General features: G+C 46.8%; 2 protein-coding genes and 1 non-coding gene across 5 annotated transcripts in view; 2 read left to right on the top strand and 1 right to left on the bottom strand.

Moving 5' to 3' along the window:
- The window catches only part of ZFP57 (ZFP57 zinc finger protein), a 20,271-nt gene extending 4,951 nt beyond the window's left edge, over positions 1–15,320 (top strand). For all 3 annotated transcript variants that reach the window (XM_019944863.3, XM_019944862.3, XM_073810505.1), the window contains exons 3-6: positions 9,129–9,632; positions 10,092–10,218; positions 10,690–10,770; positions 11,839–15,320. In XM_019944863.3, coding sequence (XP_019800422.2) covers positions 9,288–9,632; positions 10,092–10,218; positions 10,690–10,770; positions 11,839–13,073 — 1,788 coding nt within the window. In that variant the 5' untranslated portion in view covers positions 9,129–9,287 and the 3' untranslated portion in view covers positions 13,074–15,320. The remainder of the gene's footprint in view (positions 1–9,128; positions 9,633–10,091; positions 10,219–10,689; positions 10,771–11,838) is intronic.
- On the top strand, positions 2,829–2,901 carry TRNAE-CUC (transfer RNA glutamic acid (anticodon CUC)). The gene has a single exon. It is a non-coding gene; the product is annotated as a tRNA-Glu (tRNA).
- On the bottom strand, positions 13,684–23,459 carry MOG (myelin oligodendrocyte glycoprotein). The gene is made up of 8 exons (XM_073810212.1): positions 23,378–23,459; positions 21,880–22,227; positions 18,017–18,130; positions 16,670–16,690; positions 16,323–16,343; positions 14,710–14,826; positions 14,398–14,416; positions 13,684–13,792 (listed from the first exon to the last, which is right to left on the bottom strand). Exons 1-8 carry the CDS (start codon positions 23,457–23,459, stop codon positions 13,684–13,686), a joined length of 831 nt encoding a protein of 276 aa, XP_073666313.1.

The raw sequence follows: 23,459 nt of genomic DNA, 5'->3' as shown, positions 1-23,459 counted from the left end.
GTCATATTATAAAATTCTGTACCTCACTTTGACAGAATCTAGGTGGCGTGCATACAACAGCAGCAAGACAACTGATGATTCAAAAATATCAGGAGGAGTATGAAACACTCAGTAGAGAGCAAGGTCTTTCTCTTGACTACAGGCTTGCCAAAGCGGAGCCTTATTATAATAAAAGAATAATGGAAATGATGAAAGAACAAGAGACAGGCAATGAAATCAAGAAGAGATTGGAGGGGAAAACAACCCAAAGCATAGAAGGAAAAAAACAATATTATTTGGTACCTGAGAGAGAAGTGAAACATGTAGAAATGCACATACATCGACCTGAACAGGTCGGAGAGTTTAAGAATAAAACATTTAGACAATTACCACCATGCCCTAGTGAAATAAAATTGCCCAAAATTGTGCCAGAAGTACATGGCATCCATGACGCACAGAGGAGAAAGCAGGTAAATGAGAGGGAACAGATGCAAATTAAAGCTCACCAGGAACGCATGATTCGAGGGAGAGAACTTGTACAGCAAAAACTCAAGGAAGGAGTCTTGAGAAAAGACCAGAGCCAGCCTCCTATACGTGAGAAGCATGAAAGTGTAAAGAAAGAGATAAAAGAGTATGAAAGCGTTATTGCATATCCACTCTTCCAGCCATGCAGTAGCAGTCGGATTAAAGTGAATATTCTTATGGAAAAATCTCAGAATAGAGAAGACAGTACAATTATCAAGCCATATCAAAGAAGATTCTTAACTATACCACCCTTTATGAGAAGTCAAATAGGAAAAATAAAAGATTCAGTGATTTCATGATAAAGTCATGTCTCTTAAATTAACCTTTTTTTTTTTTTTGCGGTACGCGGGCCTCTCACTGTTGTGGCCTCTCCTGTTGCGGAGCACAGGCTCCGGTCGCACAGGCTCAGCGGCCATGGCTTACGGGCCCAGCCGCTCTGCGGCATGTGGGATCTTACCAGACCAGGGCACGAACCCGTGTCCCCTGCATCTGCATCAGCAGGCGGACTCTCAACCACTGTGCCACCAGGGAAGCCCCCTTTTTTTTTTTTTTTTAATGCTAGTTCTCTTCTACAGGGTTCAGTGACTATTTTCCCATTTATATCTGATACAGAAGTGTCAGTTCTGGATTTTAAAACTAGCTTGGCTATTTTTAGTTGCCTTGTGTTTGTTCAAGTTGCTTATCCTTTTTGATGCTCATTCCTAATCTGTAGAGTGGGAAAATAATAGTTCATAGCATTTATAGGAGAATTTCATTTTTGTGAAGCATTAGCATATATTAGATGTTTCATAAATGCTGGGTTTCCCAGTTGGAAAGACCTGGGTTGGACAAAGATGATGAATAAGGAGTTGTTCTAATCTGCCTCTTCCAGTCCCCCTGCCTGCAACCTCAAAGGTTATCTTGATGAGACTGCTATAGGTCACTATGTGGTCTTTTATCTTCCATTCATACCTTTATCAGGGAACTGCTAACCAGGCCATAAAAGTCTAAATGTACCATACAATTTCTCTGTATGAGAAACTTAAGCTTGAGAACCTCCTATGTACCAGGTATTGTTAGTTACTGAGATGAATAAAGAGATATCCCTGCCCTTGGCTAGTTTACAACTAGTGGCATAGATCACTCTAAAAACAGATAATAAAATAGGGTTATGATAGAGGTATGCACAGGTATGTACAGAGGAGGGACATCTAACCTGGCCTAGGTGAGCAGGGTGAGGAGGAAGGAGGTCAGAGAATGGAGTGTAGTAATCTCTCATGTTACTTCCAGCTCCATATTTTGTCACTTTCAGTCACCCACTTAAGCAAGACCTTCCCAATGTTTGGATTCGCTCATAGGTAACCAAACTCACCTTCTCTCAAATAGATGTCCTCCAAAAGTTGGGAAATTTGGGGTTCAGAATTGGTGAGTAGAGAATCAGAGAAATGGAAACTGGATGACCTAAGGAATATTATACTTAAGTTGTGATAATCCTTTGCCCACCCTTTTGTATTAACAGGACACCCTTTACCAAGGATATTGCTAGATCAGCACTGTCCCATAGACCTTTATGCGATAATATAACTGTTCTATAGGTTTTCTCTTCAATACAGTAGCCATTTCCCACATGTGGCTACTGAGCATTTGAAATGTGGCTGGTACACCTGAGGAACTGAATTTTTAATTTTACTTAATTTGAATTAATTTTAAATTGCTACATGTGGCAAGTGACTGCTGTATTGTATAGCATGGCACTAGATAAATATAACTCCTGTGTTCTAGACTTCAACCCCACAATCTGTTTTCTGTCTTTGACAATATTTGCAGGTATAATAGATCACTGCTCACTTACATTAGTATAAGTTTAGTTTCCTTTATATTTGAGATGCTCCTTAATCCCATGAAGAGATTCAAAAAGCACTGTAGGCAAATTCTGTGTGGAAATGAGGTGGCTGAAGTTGCTTAAATTGGGTTCAGAAACTAGCCCTCCCTTTGCTCCTTCTGGAATTTGACCAGGACACATACGAAAATCTCATTCCTACCCACCTGATTTGCCTCATGCAGACTTTTTTGTCCTATCTGTTCTCTGGTCTTCCATCGTCATGTTGCAGCTTTAGATTTTATACCTTGCAAAGATGTGCTTCCTCAGGATGCAGAGGCAAAAGACTTAGAAATTCAAATCAATAGGGTAATGATACAGCCTTTGAGTTGAGTGGGATTGAAAAGTAACCTAATATATAACTGTTGGTAATTGTTTACCATGAAGATATTCACTGCTGGACCATCCTTTTGACCTATAAATGTACTCAAATCTCTCCCATCTAAATAAGCTACTATGTGGGAATTCCCTGATGGTCCAGTGGTTAAGACTCTGTGCTCTCACTGCTGAGGGCCCAGGTTCAATCCCTGGTCAGGGAAAAATCCCACAAACTGAGCGGTGCAGCCAAAAAAATTTGAAAAAAGAATAAATAAGCTACTATGCTATTTCTTTGCACTCCTTTAAAGCCACGTCCCTTAGAAAGTCTATACCAGCTCCCTGCATTCTAGTTTCAGTGCCCATCAATCCACCAAATCCCTTTTTACGGAGTCATCAGCAAAGAGCTCCGTGTGGCTAAATCCAATGGACAGTTAAGGGTGGAACGAAAAGGAGAAGGTGCCAACAACAGGCAGAAGACCTGACAGGCATTTGGCAGCAAGAGGGATCAACAATTCAAGTGTAAGAACGCATGACACAGAAAACAAGAGGCCAAGGAAGAGTAACAGTCCTTAGAAGTTGGAGATCAGTCAAGGGAACCAATGGAACCCATTTAAGGAACTGGAGTAGGGTACCAAAGGAATAAGATAAACAAACAGTTATAAGACTCAGGATAAAACACAAGAATAGGAATAGAAGCACTGACAAATCCAGGACGTAGAACTATTGAATTGGGTTCCACTAGGGATGGGACAAGTCTGAGTCTTAGGCTGAGTTGAACCAATAGTGGAGGATTAAGAAAGTCCAAAATAGAAACAGAGCTTATCAGGTCACAAGGGCAGGAGACAAAGCAGATGATTACTATAACCCTCATACTGAGTCAGTTACATGAGATAAGAATTTGAACTCATTAAAGCATGCCTGATATTATCTTTAAACATGGAAGTCATAGCGGCTTGAAAATTGAGCCTCAGGATATAAGGTGTACAAGGTTGGTGTGTTGTTTTAAATAGAACTGATTATAAAGTCTTTCATTGGAGTAGCACTACAAATTACAGTAAGGTTGAACAGGAGTACATTTTATCCTTCAAGGGGGATGGTAAGCAGATCAGCAAGGCCATTTAGCATAGGCAAATAAAAGGCAAACCATTGCTGTGTTTTCTGGGAGGCCAAACACATGGCACAGATTAGTTTCAAGGGGCACAATGGTATGGATGGAGAAGGCTGGGCTAGAATAGCAGCACTGTACCCTACAGTGTCAACAGTGGTGAGGCTCCACTGATAGCCCTTGAGGGGGGTCAAAGAGCCAATGAAGTCCATCTGCCAGGAGCACATGAGGACAATGGCCCTTGCTATGTGGCCTCCCTCATCGTAAGACAAGTCAACTTTTGGCAGTAATTGCAAGTCCAAATCAGAAACTGAGTTCTTTACTTTGTGCCCAGTCTATGATGGTGAATGTCTTGCCATGTCTAGTATGATGATCAACTCAGGCAGCAGTGGGGACTGTCTTCACAAAACATGTTTCCATCAGCAGCTTGATTCCAGTCAATTCCATCAGCAACCACGCTCTTCTTGTGGGCATTCACCTGAGTGACTCAGATGGTTAGATAAGCAGTTATGGTTTATTTCCACAGTTTGCAGCTCCAAAGACAGATGTCTCACCAGTCTAGTTTTTCAAGTGGCATACCACATAGGTAGGCAACAGCACAAGAGTCAGTAAAATTATAGGAAGGTTGATCAAAGAGGTTATTGGCGAGAGCTATGAAATGGCCTTGTGTTCTGCCCACCAAGAGGAGCGACAGCGTCCATTTTTGGCTCTGCATCACTGGCAATGAGGTTGAATGGCTGCATCAGCCAGGGACAGCGCTGGGTTTCAGCCTAGCCGAACCACAGTGAACCAGGGCCAGGCATTTAGGGGAATCTCTGTGAACTGAGAGCCCCATGGAACCAGCAGCTTTGCTTCAGTTGGCAGAGTAGGGGATAAAGTTTTTCCCAGAGGGATATCTGCCAATTTTCCATGTAAAGTAGAGATGTTGAAGCCAGGCCACATCCTTAAATATACCATTTCCAAATGAGGATTATTGGGTCCTTCCCACTTTGTTAGAAGTTGAGTCCAAGTTGACCTACCCCCAAATGTGAGCATTAAGCTAGAGTGTCAGAAGGCCTCCATGGGTCGGGTGTTTAGTTTCGATAGGAGCCCAGTAGCAAGCTGATGCTGCTTTTCAAGATGAGTGTACCCAGTAACCATGTTAGGAAGGTGGCAGGTCCAGAACCCTAAGGGGTGCCACTGAGCACAGGCTGCCTCCATCACCATCTCCACCAGACTACTGTCTCCATCTGACCCTGTGGGAGCCTCCTCAGCCCACCCACATGAATGGTCTGTCCACAAGGGCAGATCACAGGGTCAGGTACCTTGGGAGCACTAAGAGATTTAAAACCTGCATCTGCCAGCCATCCAGTACTAACCATGGATCCAAGACTCCAGCGTACAGACTTGAAAGCAGGGGATCTGGTTTCCTGTCCCAGTACAGCCAGATGTGGGCTTTGGCAAGGCTCAACATCTCTGAGCCTGTTTCCTCATCTGTGAAGGCAGAATAACAAATTCCTACCTCACAAGATGTTTGTGGGGATTTAATGGAGGCTATGTTTACAAGGTTTTTTTTTTGTAAATTGCAAAACCCCATGCCAATGTGAAATATAAAATATGATCATAGGGGCTTCCCTGGTGGCACAGTGGTTGAGAGTCTTCCTGCCGATGCAGGGGACACGGGTTCGTGCCCCGGTCCGGGAGGATCCCACATGCCACGGAGCGGCTGGGCCCGTGAACCATGGCCGTTGAGCCTGCGGGTCCGGAGCCTGTGCTCCGCAACGGGAGAGGCCACAACAGTGAGAGGCCCGCGTACCGCAAAAAAAAAAAAAAAAAAAGTATGATCATGATACAAAATGGTATATGGTAAATGCTAATTAAGTGGAAAGGAAATAAATGTGATTTCCGTTGAGCTGATTTAAAAAAAAAAAAAAGGCATTACTGATAAAGGTCAAACTGGGTTTGGGTAAGTGGCCAAGGTAAGTAGAACTTGACCTGAACATATCCTCTCTGCTCTCCTACCTCTATCTGCTGTCACCATTTAAGTCGCAGTGGTTTGCCTTCACTTTTCTTTCTTTCCCTCTTTTTTAAATTATTTTATTTTATTTTATTTATTTATGGCTGCATTGGGTCTTCCTTGCTGCTTACAAGCTTTCTCTAGTTGCAGCAAGCAGGGGCTTCTCTTCCTTGTGGTGCCTTCTCTTGTTGTAGAGCACGGGCTGTAGGCGCGTGGGCTTCAATAGTTGTGGCGCACAGGCTCAGTAGCTGTGGCTCACGGGCTCAGTAGTTGTGGCTTGTGGGCTCTAGAGCACAGGCTCAATAGTTGTGGCTCGCAGGCTCTAGAGCGCAGGCTCAGTAGTCGTGGCCCCCGGGCTTAGTTGTTCCGTGGCATGTGGGATCTTCCTGGACCACAGCTCGAACCCCTGTGCCCTGCATTGGCAGGCGGATTCTTAACCACTGTGCCACCAGTGCAGTCCTGCCTTTGCTTTTTTTTTTGCGGTACGCGGGTCTCTCACCGTTGTGGCCTCTCCCGTTGTGGAGCACAGGCTCCGGACGCGCAGGCTCAGCGGCCATGGCTCACGGGCCCAGCCGCTCCGCGGCACTTGGGATCTTCCCGGACCGGGGCACGAACCCGCGTCCCCTGCATCGGCAGGCGGACTCTCAACCACTGTGCCACCAGAAACCCCTGCTTTGCTTTTTTAAGGTGCTTTGTGCCTCCAAGTCTCTTTCTGGGAGCGCGTAAAGGTCTCATTTTTCTCCTTTGGGCTCTAGGTGATGGTGGTTGGTGATTATGTGTTTTAATCAGAGGTAATTTAATCCTTTTTACCCCCCAAGACTAAATTAAGACTGGGAATGAGATCCGAGCGCTAGGTGGGACCAGCGGCTGCAATTGGTAGGAGGAATGGGCTAGTGGGGCGGGGCGAGTCCTCTTCCTTTTAAGCTTCCTAGACTGTGAACTCTTGACCTTGGCGGGCCCACAAGCTTAACCCGACAGGGTGCACGGTGGCCTTGCGGAAACCGGCGAGGAGAGCGAGGCCGGTGCCAGGCACTGGTGGGGCCGGGACGGGGTCTTGGGCAGCCGGTAAACGTGCGCTGGAGTGGAGCGGGCTCGCCGCTGGCCCCTCGGAAACCCTACGTCCCAAAGTCCCGGTCCTCGGCAGCGGCGGGTGAGTAGGACAGAGGGTAGTTGAGCTCGCGGTGGTGGAAGTTAGTGAAGGGTCTTTGTGCCGCAACCTTCCGCCCCTGACCTCGGCAGGCGAGGGGAGCATCGCGCCCCGCATCTTGGGGGAGCTTCCAACCCCTGGGGCCCATGGGGAAACCTGGGTTAGGGTATGGCCCAGGGCGCCGACCACTCCGGCCGCGTGGGGGACTCGGCGAAGAGGACGGGCTCCTGGCACGTGCTGAAAAAGTCGGGATCCCAGCAACGAAGTTTCGGGGCAGACAGGCATAGGGCAGTGCCGTCCCAGTCAACGGGACCAGTTCAGCGCACAGAAACCCCAACCAGTGGGTATTAACGAGCGTGCCACGCAGTGGTGAGCGAAACTCTCCGTCCCTGCCCGCGGGAGGCCCCGAGACCGGAGTGTGGGGCTGGGCGCGCAGTGACGGGAGGTACGCCCTGTGGGCTCGCGATCTGGTCCGGCAGAGCTGGGCAGGAGCTGCAAAGGGTCCTTGAGGACAGAGCAGAGACCCGAAGACCGGGTGAGAAGGGCTAATGCCCGAGGGTCTTTTTGCTTGGCCGAAAGGCAGAAAACAATAGTGGCTGGAACACCACGGTGGGGGGAGGCGAGGGCGGACCCCACGAAGCCTGGCAGGTGTGGTGGGGATTTCGGTCGTTCTCAGAATTGCTATGGGAAACCATGGACGGGTTTGGGGTTAGAGAGAGATTGGGTGGACTCAGAGAACTGGAAAATGGCGACACATTCCCTCGAGGAATTTACATTCTGGAAGGGCAGGGACGGGCCGGGAACAGATAAACCGGTCTGCGCCGAAAGTCTGTTGAGTTATATCCAGCCTCTTTCCATCGTGGCCCAGCCGGCTTGAGCTCTGGGGCGTGTGGATGTAGAAAGTACTAGCGAGATAAAAGTGCCAGAGGCAGGCAGCAGCTGCCAGAAATTTCAGTCTCCATAGTCATGCTCCCTTCCCAAACCAGAGAACCAGCTTAGAATCTGGACCGAGGGCCTCAGGCTACCACCTGCAGCTTTTTGAGAATGACTGACAGGGGTGGGTCTTTCCTGCGGGAGAACGGGAAAGCCAGGACCTTGAGGATACTATTACTGAGACTGTTTTGAAGTGTTACTTTCATTGTGTTTGGCTGGAGAGTAGGAGAATAATCCAGACCTGCCCCTCTCACGCGATGATTGTGATGGTCTTGAAAGAAAGGAAGGGAGGGAGGGAAGGAGGGACTCAACTTCACCTCCCAGGAATGCGCCTTTCCTGTCAGCTTTCTTTTTAGCTATCCCACTAACTCCATTGTTGAATGCCCTTTTCCTTGCTGGCATTTTCAATTCTACCACCTTTCAAAGAAGTGAAAGGAAGAAAGTCAACAGGTTTTTATGTCTTCATTCTTTTCATTCCATCTGGAGGGAGGAGAAGCGGGGTGAGTGGCTGTCAGTAGGAGGAGGTGGGAGTTCAGCCACGTGTGGGCAGAGCAGGAACTTCCTGGGCTGGGCAGGCAGCCCAGCGCCAGGCTCCTTGGGAGCCCTGCAGAAGCATTTGCTGTTGGGTTGTTACCATTATCATTCTTTTTTTTTTTTTGGCCATGCCTCAAGGCATGTGGGATCTTAGTTCCTGGACCGGGGATCAAACCTATGCCCCCTGCAGTGAGAGCTAAGACTCTTAACCACTGGACCACCAGGGAAGTCCCTCCATTATCATTCTTTACAAGTATCTGTATGTATTAAAAATCCACAGAATCGTATATTTTTGGGTCCTGGATGGGATCTTAGAGAGTCTCCTTTAATCTTACTTTCCAATAAAACCAGATCAGAATGAAGAAACTTGTACAAGGTGGTTTGTGGCAGATCCAGGGCTGGTTACCTCAGGCACATGCTTTCTTTCCAGAATACCGTGATGTTGCTCTAGAGAGGGCTTTGGGACAGTGGAAATCATGTCCTCAGTGGTAGAGTCAAGGCTTTGAACACAAACTCTGCTGTGGACCGGGAGTATCCTTGAGCACATTACTTAGCATCTCTACTTTAGGTTCCTTAAAATGGGGTCATTAATTGTTACCTCATGGGGCAGTGCTGAGGGGTTTTAGGTACAAAGCAGGAGTTCAGTAACTCTTGGTGTTCCCTGACCAAATTAGGAAACTGCTGTTCCTCACTCACTCCCCCTCTTGCTGATACGATTTCTCTCTGACCTCAGGTTCCTAGAGGTGGGCACCAGCCAGCGGCTAGAAACAGGGTGAAGCAGAAGGCAGACGACGCCTTCCGAGCCCCAAGCTGGCATTACTGAACAGCGGCTGCTGAGCCGAGGGTGACCAGGTTCCTGAACTCTGTGGCCTAGGCTTGGAGAGAATCAAAGATGTTCTCAGCTGTGAAAGAGGAGAATTTGGACAGCAGGACAAAAAAGGAAGACAGCCCCCTGGAGCAGATACCTTTGCCACTGGAGGCCACATCAAACCCTGGGGCCTTTTCAAAGTCTCTCCATCTGCTCAGTCACTGGGAGGTAGATAGCCCCAGGAAGGAGCCCAGTCAGCCTTGGGGGCCAGACCAGGAGTGGATAAAGCTAGAAAGAGACATCAGGGAAGAGGTGGTGTTTGACCTGCTGAAGCCAACTGAACCTGTACAGAAGCTGCTCCCTCAGGTGGATGAGGAGGCCCTGCAGGAAGCCGTGAAGGGAGAATGCTGGTGGAAGGCGTGGGTGAAGGTGAGGAGACCAAGCGAGAGACAGAGGGAGGGGCTGGGTCCTGGACTCCAGGAGCTCTTTCATCCATTATCCTGTCTACAGAACAAATGGAATCTCAAGAGTGTTCCAAGATAAACAGCACTCAGGAGAAGGGGTTTCAAGGACTTTTTTTCAGACTCCACACCACCCTGGCATCCTTCAAGGAGTCCTTGCTGAAATTCATCAGAGTGGCAGCCTTTTTCCTTTGCGTTCTTCCTACTTATATTCAGTATATACCCCTCCTTTCTCCCCCCACATTGTTCTTCCCTCCTCTCCATCCTTCCTTTCCTGTCTGTACATTAAAGTTGCTGGCTTTGTACTTGTCTTTTCCTATTTCTCCCTTCCTTCCATGTTTTTCTTTTTCTCTTAGTTGTCTGAATCTTGAGACTGGATGTCTGTCTGTCTATATACAGACTCTCTGAATCTCTCCTGTTCTTCCAGAAGCCAGTCACCTCTGAGGATGTGGCAGTGAATTTCAACCAGGAAGAGTGGGAATGTCTAGATGCCAGTCAGAGGGTCCTCTACCAGGACGTTATGTCAGAGACCTTCAGAAACCTGATGTCTGTGGGTAAGAGGCTGGGGTTCCTTACAAGCCCTCTGTCCCAGGCCTCTGGGACATCTTGTTTCCCTGGGCAGGTAGATCAGCTCACAATTAGCTTCACTGATCCTTGGTTCTATACGTTCCAGGTATGCAAGATCTGGGTTACTAGGCTCAGGGTGAAAGAAGAAATGAAAGCTTGCATGAAGGCAAAGATAAGGCTTGTGACATGACGATAATGTTCTCAAAGTATGCAAATCTGCCTATTCATCCAACTAGTATTTACTGAGTCACTCCTATTATATACCAGGCACTTTGTTAAGAGCTGGCCTTTTGCGTGTCTCCTCCCTGCACCTAAGTGTCCCAGATTATGGCTCTTAAACCAAAGATAACGGAAGAAGGTAGCCTGTTATCCCCATCAGGTGTGAAGGGGCCGAGCCTGGGACTCCAACTCTTCCTCTCCTTCCCACTCCCCAGTCAGAATCTTTCTGTCTAATCCAGACCTGATCGCCAAGTTTGAACAAGAAGAGAAACAGTGGAGAGCAGGTCTCCGTCCCCCAAACGGAGAAGGCCTTCATTCAGGTAAGAATTGCAAAGGAGAGAGGAGGGTGAAAAGGACCCAGGACATGCCTTGGGAGGATGGAAATGACTAAGAGGATCGGGGTCTGCATACCCGCCCCGAGCCTGCATCCTTCCTGCCTGGTCAGACGTGGATCTGGAAGAAACCTTGACATCATCTGCTCAAGTCCCCTGGCTTCAAGAAGATGAGTATCTAAAGCATTCAGGACAAATGAATATCTTCAGTTTCTAGAGATGGAGAGATTCCATGTCAGTTGCTTATGTCAGTGATACCGCCTTGATTAAAAAGTCCTTTCCGGGACTTCCCTGGTGGTCCAGTGGGTAAGACTCCATGCTCCCAATGCAGGGGTCCCGGGTTTGATCCCTGGGTGGGGAGCTAGATCCCACATGTGTGCCGCAACTAAAAGATCCCATATGCTGCAACTAAGATCTGGCGCAGCCAAAATAAATAAGTAAATAAATTTTTCTTTTTTTTTTTTAGAGTCTTTTCCAAAAGAAAAGAAAGGGAAGGGAGATGAGCTTCATGCTGAGTTGGAGCAGGGGAGACTTGTTCTTAAGAGTAGAATAAAGACTTGAGAGAAATTTAAGTCTGAGCTGACCACACTCCTGGTTTGCCAGGACAGTCCTGGTTTATGCTTCTCATCCTAGCTTGATTGTTAATAGCACCTCCCGTCATTCAAGTGTCCCAATTTGCATGATATATTATGAGGTCACCTGTAGGTATCTGGGGTGTCTGGGAGTACGAACAAAATTGAAAATGAGAGGAATTAACACACATGGTAAATCAACTATACTTCAATTTAAAAAAAAAAATGAAAGGAAATGGATTTCAAGAAATGTGGTTAAAATTTTGATCTCTGATATTTTTGGAAGATTCCAGTTAAATTTTTATTTGCTTTTAATTGGAAAACCCCAAAGTTTATTCTTATCTCTGGCCTCTGAGGTCTAAGAGTGAGTGTGAATGTCGGGGGGGGGGGAGAGGGAGGGCAGAAAGAGGGGAAGTAGCTTGGACTGAGAGCTTGTGTCGGGGTTGTCATGGTGAATCTCGCTATTCTTCCTCATTCCCTACAGGAGGCAAGAGAGAGGAACTTCAAGAACAGAGTCAGAGTTTGGGAGATGAGGGAAATAGCGATGACAAGAAGGTCTCCCTTGCTTGCAGAAGAGCAGGCCCATCCTCTGCTCCAGCTGGGTCCCTGGACAGGACAGCAGTGTTCCCAGCATCCTGGGCTGGGCCACCCTTTACCTGCCATACCTGTGGCAGGTGCTTCAGCAAGCGCTCCAGCCTCTACAACCACCAGTTTGTTCACAGCTGCGGCCAGTGCGGGAAGTCCTTCCTGAACCCCAAGGACCTCAGCTACCACCGGCGCAAGCACCTTGGGGAGAGGCCTTTCTGCTGCTCGCTCTGTGACAAGACCTACTGTGATGCTTCTGGACTGAGCCGTCACCGCCGTGTCCATCTGGGTTACCGGCCCCACTCGTGTCCCTTCTGTGGGAAGTGCTTTCGGGACCAGTCTGAGCTCAAACGCCACCAGAAGATACACCAAGGCCAGGAGCTGGGGGCTGGAAACCAGAAGCATATCCTGAAGATTCCAGACAACACAGCTGGATTCCAGGGGCTGGCAACTGCAAACAATGCACCAGTGGCCGGGACCCAAGGACCCTCATTTAAAACCGCCGGTCCCGAGGCTCAGACCCAGCCATCTATAGACAGGAGCCCGGCACCTGCAACCAAGAACCAGGTAGTCACTGGGAAGGCTCAGCACCCAGTCGTTACAACTACAGAGCCTGTGACCAGGACCCAGGCAGCCAACACGAGAACCGCCTGCCTGGATGCCAAGTCCAGCTCTCACCCAGGAAAGCCTTCAAGACTCAAGGTCTTCTCTTGCCCTCATTGTCCCTTGACTTTTAGCAAGAAAAGCTGTCTCTCCAGCCACCAGAAGGCCCACTTCACAGAGCAGTCCAACTGCTGCTTCCACTGTGGCAAGTCCTTCACTTTATTCTCTGGGCTGGTCAGGCACCAGCAGACTCACTGGAAGCAGAAGCTCTACTGTTGCCCTATCTGCGACGTCTGCTTTGGGGAGAAAGAGGACCTTTTGGGTCACTGGGGGGGCTACAGGGGCAAGGGGCTCTGCCTGGGCAGTCCCCATAAATGCTGGGCGATCCTGGGTCAGTCGCTTGGCTTCTTTCCCGATGCGCCCACTGTGGCAGGGGAGGAGACGGATCTTTCTCCTGGATCCATACCCTCAGGAGAGGGAAGGAAGGGAGGGGAGAAGGCAGCAGAGGAAAGAAAGCAGATAAGGCAGTGAAGGTCTTGGAATGTAAATAAATGGCCTTTCCACCCAAGGTCTTTCTCTGTTTGGTTTTCCTGAGGGCTAACCTCCAGGGTAAGGAGACTGGGGTAGAGGAAGAGAGAGGTGAAGGAATAATGAAGGAAGTACAGAAAGGAAAAGGGACAAGAGGTGGCACATGGAAACTTGTAGTATTATTAATTAGCACCCAGCTTGTTTCTTTGTGTCTGACAGACCATCAAGTAGTAGTTGTTGAAGACAACAGTGGACACTCCAATAGATATGAAGATGGGAGAAAAAAGATGAGTGGGGGAGAGAGTGTGGGACCCATCTGGGCCAGATGTAGAAGGGAGGCATTTTAAAGCAGGTGTGTGGCCCAGTTCTCACCCCTTGCTCCCCTGGCACCTTGGTAGGCTGCGGGGGCAAGATGGAGCTCTGGCCAGTGTTTTGCGGGTTTCTCCCCATCTCCTGTTTTTGGTTAGGGCTCCCCATGTCCTCACTCTGCAGGTCACTTGGCGCTGTCTTGGATGTTTTGGACTTTTCCTGCTCCTTCCCAGCAGGGCTGAGATCTTGGAAGAAACGACCACCATTTGCAAAGTTGGTGTGCTATAATTTGCAGTGAGGAGGTTCATGGCAGAGACCCTCTTGTCTGTGTTACTCTGCAGCACAGGTGCCCTCTGATGGAGAGAAGAGCAGCTGCCTGGCTGTAACCAGAGAGGGCTTCCAGATGGAAGATAGACCAAGGAGTAGAAATATGTGGGCAGCATAAAGGGGGAGAGGAAGGAAGGAGCTGGGGAAAGGGAGAGACAAAGTAGATGACAGAAGAGAAGTTGATCCTATTTGGAATTCAGAGCGTTCCTGCAAGTGCAGATTGGAATGTTCCCACAGCAAAGAGGCCAGTGAGTGCAACTTGATGGATGTGACATCCCCGAGGACCAGTCTTTGGGCCAACCAGGCTCTTCTCCACCCTGCCAAGATGCGACATCGTTCAGAAGGGGTTTCCTAGAAGGAGGAGAAAATGACTTGAAAAAGCTGTCAACAGTTTCTGTCATGAAACTGTCACACCAGGGAGAAGAAAGCCCTGTGGAGTCATCTGGCCTTGGAGGGGAGGCCCAGGGCAGCTGCTGTAGGGAACAATTGAGAAAGGAGGCCAGCTGGAGTGGGATTCTTGCTTTGGAGCACGAAGGTGGAGGAGGAATCCTCCCTCCAGCCAGGCTCACCAGCCCTTCCTTTCCTTTGGGATTTTGCTCCCTCAGTAGCCCCCTCTTCCCCTTGCTGCTTTCCTTGTTTTTTTTTTTTTTTTTTTGCTCTCAGCTTATAAGAAAGAGAAGAAAACTTACTTAGCTCTTCAAGAAATTGCCCTGAAAACAAAGAGAAATAGGTGATGAGTGGAAGATGACTAACTCCTCCCACATCCTCCCTGTGGAATTCATAGTCACCCCCCCCTTTCCACTAAGGGACCCCACAGATCTCAGTAAGTGGCTCTTTATGGATTCTCTGAGGAGCCTGGAGTTGGCCATGTGTACAGAGCAGGAAGGAAATTCCAGCTCTGAATCTTGAGCCCTGGTTCCATCCACCCTCTTTATGTTTCCCACTCAGGGCTGGCTTGATCCCCTGCTGCCCAGTGGTCCTGTTTGCTGCCCCAGCACTGCACCTGCTAGTCGTCCATGTAGCCAGTTGTAGCAGATGATCAAGGCCACCAGGGGTCCGAGAAATGGCACGATTACAAACAGGGTTATCTTCCAGCAGGGCACCCTCAGGAAGTGGGGATCTGAATCGTTTGCCACAGAACAAACAGGATTAACATGTGTTCCCCCTTGTGTCCCACCCACCCCTCTCCATTTATTATTGGGTTTATTTTGGGTGGTGGAGGGGGGAGGTTCTTAACCTGGGTTCCAAAATAGTTTGTGGATAGAGTCCAGGGAGTTCATGAATTTGGATGAGAAAAGCATTCCATTTTTATTTTCACTAACTTCAAACTGAATTTAGCATTTTCTTACACTAAAAATGTAGCTAACAAACCAGTTATCGGCAGTACCTGTGACTTTATCACCAATGGAAACATTCCCTTCAAAGTTGTTGCAGAAATCTCAGTATACTGTTTATCAATATTTTGAAATCACCAAATTATTAGACCTGCTGCTACATTTTATTATTTAATGTATATTTTGTATTTAGTGTATATTATTTAATGTACATTTGTTACTTTATCACAAATTGGTTTATATTTCGAAAACTATTTCAAAACAATGGTTTTCTTTGTAATCCTATGTGTTATATTTTATGTGTACAGTTCAAAACATTCTGGGAAGGGAGGGGTCCATGAGACTTCACCAGATTGCCAAAGAGTACAAAAAGTTAAGACCTTTGTTTTTTTGAATCCTGTAAAACAAAGATCCTGCTCCTTCCCTTTGAGTTGCAGACTATGTGTGTTGTTTTTCCTGCACACTGATTAAATGGTAGCGTGGAGCCAGGGGCACCTCCAGCCTCAGGAGGAGAGGCTGTTCAGGAAGTCTGCTCAGAGCAGGGACCATCTTATAATTTCTGCAACACCCATTCAACAAATATTTGGGTGCCCTTCTATTGTAGGCATTTTCGTTAGGCACTGGACAATCTGCAGTGAATAAAAAGGACAGATGTCCTAGGGCCAACATTCTTTTTTTTTTTTTTTTTTTTTTTGCTGCATGGCATTCGGGATCTTAGTTCTCCCACCAGGGATTGAACCCTCACCCCCTGCAGTGGAAGTGCAGAGTCTTAACCAGTGGACCACCAGGAAGTCCAGGCCAACATTCTAGTGGGGTTTGATGTCTTCACTCTTCCCCCAAGTCGCCTTCCCTGAGGAGTCACATGTAGTTACTCATTCTGTACTGTGAAAACTCCTTCCTCTGTGAGTTGTCGGTGATGTATATGTACTTTGTTCTCCAGTAATTTATGTATATGTATCACCTCCGCAACTAGACATCAAGTTGACGTGCAAAGGATCTGTTTACCTCCCCTTTGTAATTCCTGAAAAAAGAAGTAATGTACATAAAGTACTTGTAATTCCCAGAACGTTAACATTTGGGAAGCTGTTACAGTGCCAGGTACATGAAAGCGTAATGTAAGTGTTTGCTATTATCTAACCCATCCTAGGTGCAGATGATGACATTCAAAGAAAGAACAAGAGGGAGGAAACCAACCAGAAGCCAGGGGTCCTTACATCCCCAGGTAACAGGAGCCGAGTGAAGCACCAAGCTGACCTGGGGGGCTGGGTACCCCAGGACTTACCAAAAGTCCGGTGGAGATTCTCTGAAAGAACAAATGGAAAGGGATTATTAGTATGGCACTCGAAACAATCTTTTCTCCTCTGAGCCTTTGTTATTTAGTCACTTTAAATTGTAAGTGATGCACGATGGAGGAAAGGAAGCTGTAGGATTTTACTTCTACTCTGGCTGAAGGCAGGGAAGAGGAATGAGACTCTATGACTGGTTATAGGAGTTTTAATAGTGAAGTTCCCGCCTGAAGGGAGCACAGGGTATTGGGACAGAGGCAGAGATGGTCTGAGAAAATGACCATTTCAGTTACACCAGAAGACCTGGAGGGAGGCATGGGGAGGGAAGGTGCCTGGAACTCACCCATCTCTGCTGGAAGTTTTCCTAAAATAGAAAAAGGCGACATTTTTAGTTCCAGCTCAGGCACTAGATGGGGCCCCTCCACACCCATTGCCTTGGGCCTTTGTGCAGGTTGTTTCTCAGTAGCCCATGAACTCCCTTAGAGTGAGAAGAGCACCAGATTTGAAAGCAGGAGTTCAGGCTCATTCCCTGGCTATTGCCTGGGTTAAATATTGGGTTAAAGAAAGTGGAGAAGCTCAGTAGACAGCGATGTTCACCAATGCCCCAAAGGAATCTAAGGTTTTATTACCGCCCCCACTGCTCTCTGCTCCTTTTCTTGCTGGTTCTCAGTTCACAAGGTCACTCCACCCCGCTGGGTTGTCACTTAGTAAATCTAAAGCTACTTCACATCTGAATGAGGAAGGAAGGAACTAAGTTTTTAGTTGAGCCGCTGCTTTGTGACCGGCTCTGTACTAGATGCTTTACATAACACTATCCCCTTTAATCCTCCCATAACTTGTAGGAGGGAGGGTGTTATCTCTACTTGACTCAGACTAGGCAACTGAGGCTTGGAGAGTTCCGTCATTGTCTGAACTGGATCTAAACCCAGGCTGGCCAACTCCACTGATCAGGTTCTTTCTGCTCAGCCATGTGGGCTGAAGACCTTTCTCATGTGGGAGAAGTGGTAACTGAGTATCTGGGATGAGGTCAAGGGAAGAGAAGATCCCACCAATATCCCCCTTCATATACTCCAAGCCATCCTTGCTGCTTTATCCTCTTAGGAATGGGAGGCGGAGGAGAATTGGAGGCCCTGAGGGCTTTGGCTTTGAGAATGCTTGGTGGCGGGGAGAAGTCTCAAAATGAAAGCTCTTGGGCACAAGAGAGGAGCTTCAGACGGTTGAACCCATGTCCTCAGTGTTGGATGGAAAAGGAGGAAACAACACCTACTATGTGGTAGGGACTTTTACTTACAGTATCTTTATTTAAACCTAGTAGCACAGAGTTGCCTGATTCTGAAGCTCACACTCCCCCAGTTGCATAAGCTGCTGTGTATGTTTCAGGGGCCAGAAGATAGGGGTTTAGGCCTGAGCTCTGCCACTTAAAAGCTGTGCCAGCTTGAATAAATCTCTGAACCACTCCAGGCCTCAGTTGCTTCCTCTCTAAAATGGGGCTATTATATATCAGCCCTACCTCATAGGGAAATGAAAGGCCCTATTATCTAAATGATATTTACATTCGGTAGGATGTAAAACTTGTCGTTATGGAGTTCTGAACCCAGAAGTCCCTCAAAAATAAACGTTAGCTGACCAAGCTCCAAGAGACCAGGGACTTCAGGGAAGGGTCCCCAGCCAGCCACCCTCCAGCCTGTACCTCTGAGTCTGCGCTGCAGGCAGAGGAAGGCAAGGCCCACAGTGATCTGCAGGAGGAGCACAGGCAGAACCGCGATGAGCGCCAGCACTCCAGGGTTGATCCAGTAGAAGGGATCTGAAAGGCAGAACCGGGGGGCCCAGCACTGCGTCATCAACACCCAGCACAGTGCCCACAGCTCCATGAGTCAGGATCACAGAAGATGACTCAGAACTAACACCTAAGCTTAGGTTTAAAGGAAAAGTAAGTGGTTGTTTCTGGGAAGGGCCAGTGGTTTAGAATGACAGGAGTCGAGGCTGTATACTGGGCCAGTCTCGGAGAGTTCTGAGAACCACGAAAAGGACTTAGATCTGATCCTCAAGGTCACGGGGTACACTGAAGCATTTCATGCTGAGGAGTGACAAGGTCTGATTTACTGACTGCAGGACTGGAGGAGGGGGTCGAAGGCAGTCAATTAAGAGGCCATGGTAATGGTGAAAGTAAAACACATGAGCCTAGGACAGTGGTGGCAGTGTAGGAAGTCAAGGTGAACTTAAATAGGAAAAAAATACATATTTTCAGTAAACTTTAAGCTGAAATTTAGTGTTTCTTTCAATTATGTTTGTAGGAAATACTCCACAACAATATGAACAGAACCTGAGACTTTGTCATCCCTAAAAATCACAAATATTTTCATATCACGGTACAGAAATCTCAAAATGTCACTTATGTTCATTTTGAAATGACACTATTATTAGGGCCACCCCATATCTTACTTTAATATTTTGATAACTGTATTTCAGTACAAGTATGTTTTATGCATTTCAAATATCCTTCTGAGAAGGGGTTCATCGACTTTACCGGTCCGACAAAAGGGTGCATGACACAAAGAAGAGTTAAGAACCTTTCTTCTGGAGCTTTTGAGAAAGTAAGATCCGCCGGATTTCGTAACTGAGCGGACATGGAGTGGGAAAGATAGACAGGGGATGACCTTTGGCTCTCTGGCGCCATCTATTGCCCATTCTCGAGTCGGCTCAGTGCCCCAAAGCTTTCCCTGTATAATCTCAATGTTCAGGGCCGGCCCTTGACATCTTGTTCTCTGCGTTAGGGGGCTAGATAAAGATACTGCCATCAGGGTAGGCATTAAGTCACAGCAAACAACATCAAACTGGTTTCTTAGGTATAAATACCATCCTTCAAGCTGCGGTTTCAGGCTCTTGTCTGTTACTGTGTTCCCCAGAAGAAAACACAGCCAGCTCTACTTTCAAAGTTCTCATTGGAAGTTACCTGGAGCAACATGTTTAACAATTACATATTTTAGTTCCTTTTTTTGTACACCTTTTATATTTTAACAAAGGGTTAGGATCACAAAAAGAGAGAAAAAGAGATATTATGAGACTTCTGATGTAAAGTGATATGAACGGAGTATATAGCATCACCTATGAAATATGCTTGACAAAATAAATCGAACCTGAATCTGATTGTTCATATCCTAATCTATAAGTTTACAGAAAATAAAAGGTATGGAACACTGTATTAAACAACGTGGGAATGAAATCAGCAAAATCTAGATCGTGGGAAACTCTACAGGGCGAATACCAACCTGTGGATCTTGTTTGGGTTGGATTCAAGCAAACCAACTGTAAAAATATATTTATAAAACAATCATAAAAATGTGAACACAGACTGAGTATTGTTAAGAATTTTTGTTAAATTTTAAAGTTGTAATAATAGTATTTTGGTTATGATTTTGTTTTGTTTTTGAGTTTTTCTATTCGAGACATATGGTTTTGAGGATTTAGCAATGACACAATAATGCTGCCTAGGATTTGCCGGAGGAATTCATTTGGGGAGGATGGTGATGAGTGGGGTCTAGTGAAACAGGTGGCCTGTCCTTGGGTCATAACTGTTGCAGTCAGGTGGTGGGAACTTGGAGGCTCATTATAATAATCTCTCTACTTCTGTATATGTTTTAAAGTTTCATAATGAAGAGTTTTAAGAAAGGTTTAGAGACAACTAGTAATAAAATCACAAAACTGACAAGAAAAATACAAAGTTAGAAGGAGAGATTAGAAACTCTTTAGAGAAAGAGGTGAGGTAATTACACCTGAAACCTGGCAATCACATAGTTACTGCATTTCAGTCCTAAATTTGTCTCAGCTTCCTCACGCTAGGTGGGTGGTCCATCATTAAACTCTCTTTTTTAAAAGACTCTTAGGCATGCAGATTATGAGAAAGGAGAAGAGGGTGGGAATGTGGAAATCCACCGAAAGGAAAACTTTCTCCCCAGGCAGTTCATTTGTTTGTTTGTTTGCGTGTTGGGGTGGGGAGGGGATGTACTTGGGGAGGCAGTTACTGAGCCTGGAAGCTACTGAACAGGAATGAGGAAAATCGGAAAACCAGAGAGATCCTCACTATCAGACTTCCTTGCAGGTAAAAATCCCCCAGTGTAAACAGCTGTATGAAGAACATTCTGTGACACACAAAGCTGTTTTCACATCCCTGAGATCCGTCTCTAGAAATAGTGCTTTGTTATCCTGCATACAATGCCGTCTTCTGGTCCCAGTACTGCAACAGTGGCCCTTGAGATACAAAAGTGATCAATTGTCTGATGTTTGCCCAGCAGGTGGGGAGGAGGGAAGGGAAATGACCTGAGGCCCAGGCCTCAGAATATTTTTGTTCCTCAATTAAATAGCAATTAACTTTCAAATCTCCCCCTCCTTGTCCGTGTCTTAACCCCTCGGGGATAAAACAAAAAAATAAATTGCAAAGTCATCCCTCACATAAAGCATACCACAGGGCTTCCCTGGTGGCGCAGTGGTTGAGAGTCTGCCTGCCGATGCAGGGGATGCGGGTTCGTGCCCCGGTCCGGGAAGATCCCACATGCCGCGGAGCGGCTGGGCCCGCGAGCCAAGGCCGCTGAGCCTGCGCGTCCAGAGCCTGTGCTCCGCAACGGGAGAGGCCACACCAGTGAGAGGCCCGCGTACGGCAAAAAAACCCCAAACAAACAAAAAGCCAAACATACCACAAATGAAATTCTGGAGAAAGGAATCAGTGGAGGTAAAATCTATAGGTAACATCTCTTTTTATGATTATATTCAGACATTAGTTCTACTTGTTTAATTCCTTGCAACGATGTTTACCAGGAATATATTGTTTAATAATGTTCCTCATCTAATAAAACACCACAAACACATCAAATGAGGAATTCACTGTAATAGGGTTTGACTCCTTAGGAATAAGGCCCTTGTTTATAACAAATAAATGAAAAGACAATCCAAAGCAAAACAAGAAAGGAGAAGGTCCACTTGGATACTTTGATTATCTTTCAGATAAGTAATATTCCCCTCTAGTAGCACAAAATAATCACAAATGGATTATTTTGGATTTTGCTGCCTACATTTTTCATTTTTTCTATTTAAAAAGTTTTAAAAGTTCTCTATACGTACCCACAAATGTGCATGTTATATACACACTTTTATATAAATGGATAAATTTTTTGTTCCCTAGATTCTGTAGCTTGCTTTTATCACTCAACAATACCTTGTAAAATGCCTCCAAGCTGTCTGGAATGGTCCTACAACAATCTTTTAAATGGCTGCATGATATTCACTGTATGGGTAACAGTGTTTACTCAGTCACTTCCCTGCTCATGGGCACGGACTCTGATTCTGGCTTCCTTACATCATTACAGAATAATGATGTAACGGACAACGTGAGCATATGAATTCCCAGAGATACTGATGTGCGTATCTCTATGGAGTTAATTCCCAGGAATGAGCTGTTTGGGTTGAAGGATCTCATCTCAATTGAGAGAATGACTGAAGGCTCAAAGGGACGTCCTGGCCACCCAACAGACAATACCTACTATTATAGACACTACTCACCTTCCACTTTCAATTCTATTGCTGCCTCCTCTTGGTAAGAATGATCTCGGAAGAAGCAGGTGAAACCTCCTTCATCTGAGAACCTTACATTCCGGATCCTGAGGGTCACCTTTCCCTCCCCAATAGTCTCTTTCAGCAGCTCCGTGCGGCCCCGGTATTCAGGCGCCTGTTCTTCATCTTGGTCCTTGCCATTTCGGTAGAGATGAACCACCCTGGAGAAGGGGGGTCGGTACCATCCCACCTCCATGCCTGTAGCGTTCTTTCCTGGAGATATGCGACAGGGCAATTCCGCTTCATCCCCCACCAGCACCCGGATGGGCTGCCCTGGTCCCATTACTCTGAACTGTCCTATCCAAGACACAAAAGAAAAGAAACTGAGCATCAGAGGGAACCTTGACAAACAAACCCTTCATGGGAAGGGCTGCTTCTAAACAGGGAAAGAAGACACTTGATTTTTAAATAGAATTCTAGAGCCAGGGAGAAGCTCAATTTTTCTTAAAGGTCTCTGGTTATAGAGATACCGTGAGTTCCCTGGACAGAACATTCTAGCATGTGGTCATCCCAGCCTTTAGGTCCCACCTTGGAATGTGGTCCAGTATCTTGCAGTTTAACTGTCCCATGGGCCTCCCTGTTCAGTCTTGGCCAACTTGATCCTTCTTCTCCCCTTCGAGGTTTTGCTTTGGTCGTTCCTCCACCACCACCTCTCCATCACTTCTCAGCCCTCTGTATTTGTTCACACCCTGGTCCCAAATTCTTCTCCTCTGAGATCTTCCACCCTAGAGGTGGAGGATCTTCTTTCCTTCTTTCCTCCTTCTTTTCCTCTGTATCTTCAGCCCTCTCTACAGCTCCTGGACCCTGCCCTGTACATGTTCCCAGTCTTTTTTCCTCTGTGGGATATATCTCCTTGTCAGCCTTGGAGCTACTAGAAGATGAAGCTAGTTTCTCCATTAGACCTGCAGCCATTTCCCGAGGGAGTATATGTTCTGAGCCTTCTCTGTTAGGCAGCTCCCTGAGATTGGGAATCTGTCTTCAGAGAGCAGGGATCCTCTGTAAAAACTTATTAGTGCCTGATAGTGTGAGACAGAACTCTCAAACATGATGAGACACTACAACTCAACAAACATTTATCATGATTTACCATGGGATAGGCACAACTAAGCATATTATATATACCTTATCTAATTGAACCCTGACAGCAACTCCAAGAGGCTGTTATTATGATATTCCCCATTTGATAGGTGAGAAAGCAAAGTTGGAAAGATAGGTAAGACCAAGTTCAAGGAGAGCCCTGAGTTAAGGTCGCATGATGGATTTGGGTCTCCTTCTGAAGGCTGTAGGGAGGCACTGGCGGTATCTGAGGGGAACCATGTCAGCACATCTATGTTTCGAAAAGATAACTTGCATGGCAACTTGAGGGTGAGTTGAAGGAGGTGAGCCCAGGGAACTAGCCTTCCTGTTCTCAGGGTCTCCCCAGGGCAGGAATAAAGAGAAATCTTACCTGCAGAGCTGGAAGACAGCTGGAGGAGGAAGAGGAGGGAGGGGAGGCAGCTGGGCAGAAAGGAGCTCAAAAAACTGGCCAT

The sequence above is a fragment of the Tursiops truncatus genome, chromosome 10 (assembly GCF_011762595.2).
Source record: "Tursiops truncatus isolate mTurTru1 chromosome 10, mTurTru1.mat.Y, whole genome shotgun sequence".
NCBI lineage: Eukaryota > Metazoa > Chordata > Mammalia > Artiodactyla > Delphinidae > Tursiops > Tursiops truncatus.
This window is presented reverse-complemented; position numbering and strand designations above follow the sequence as displayed.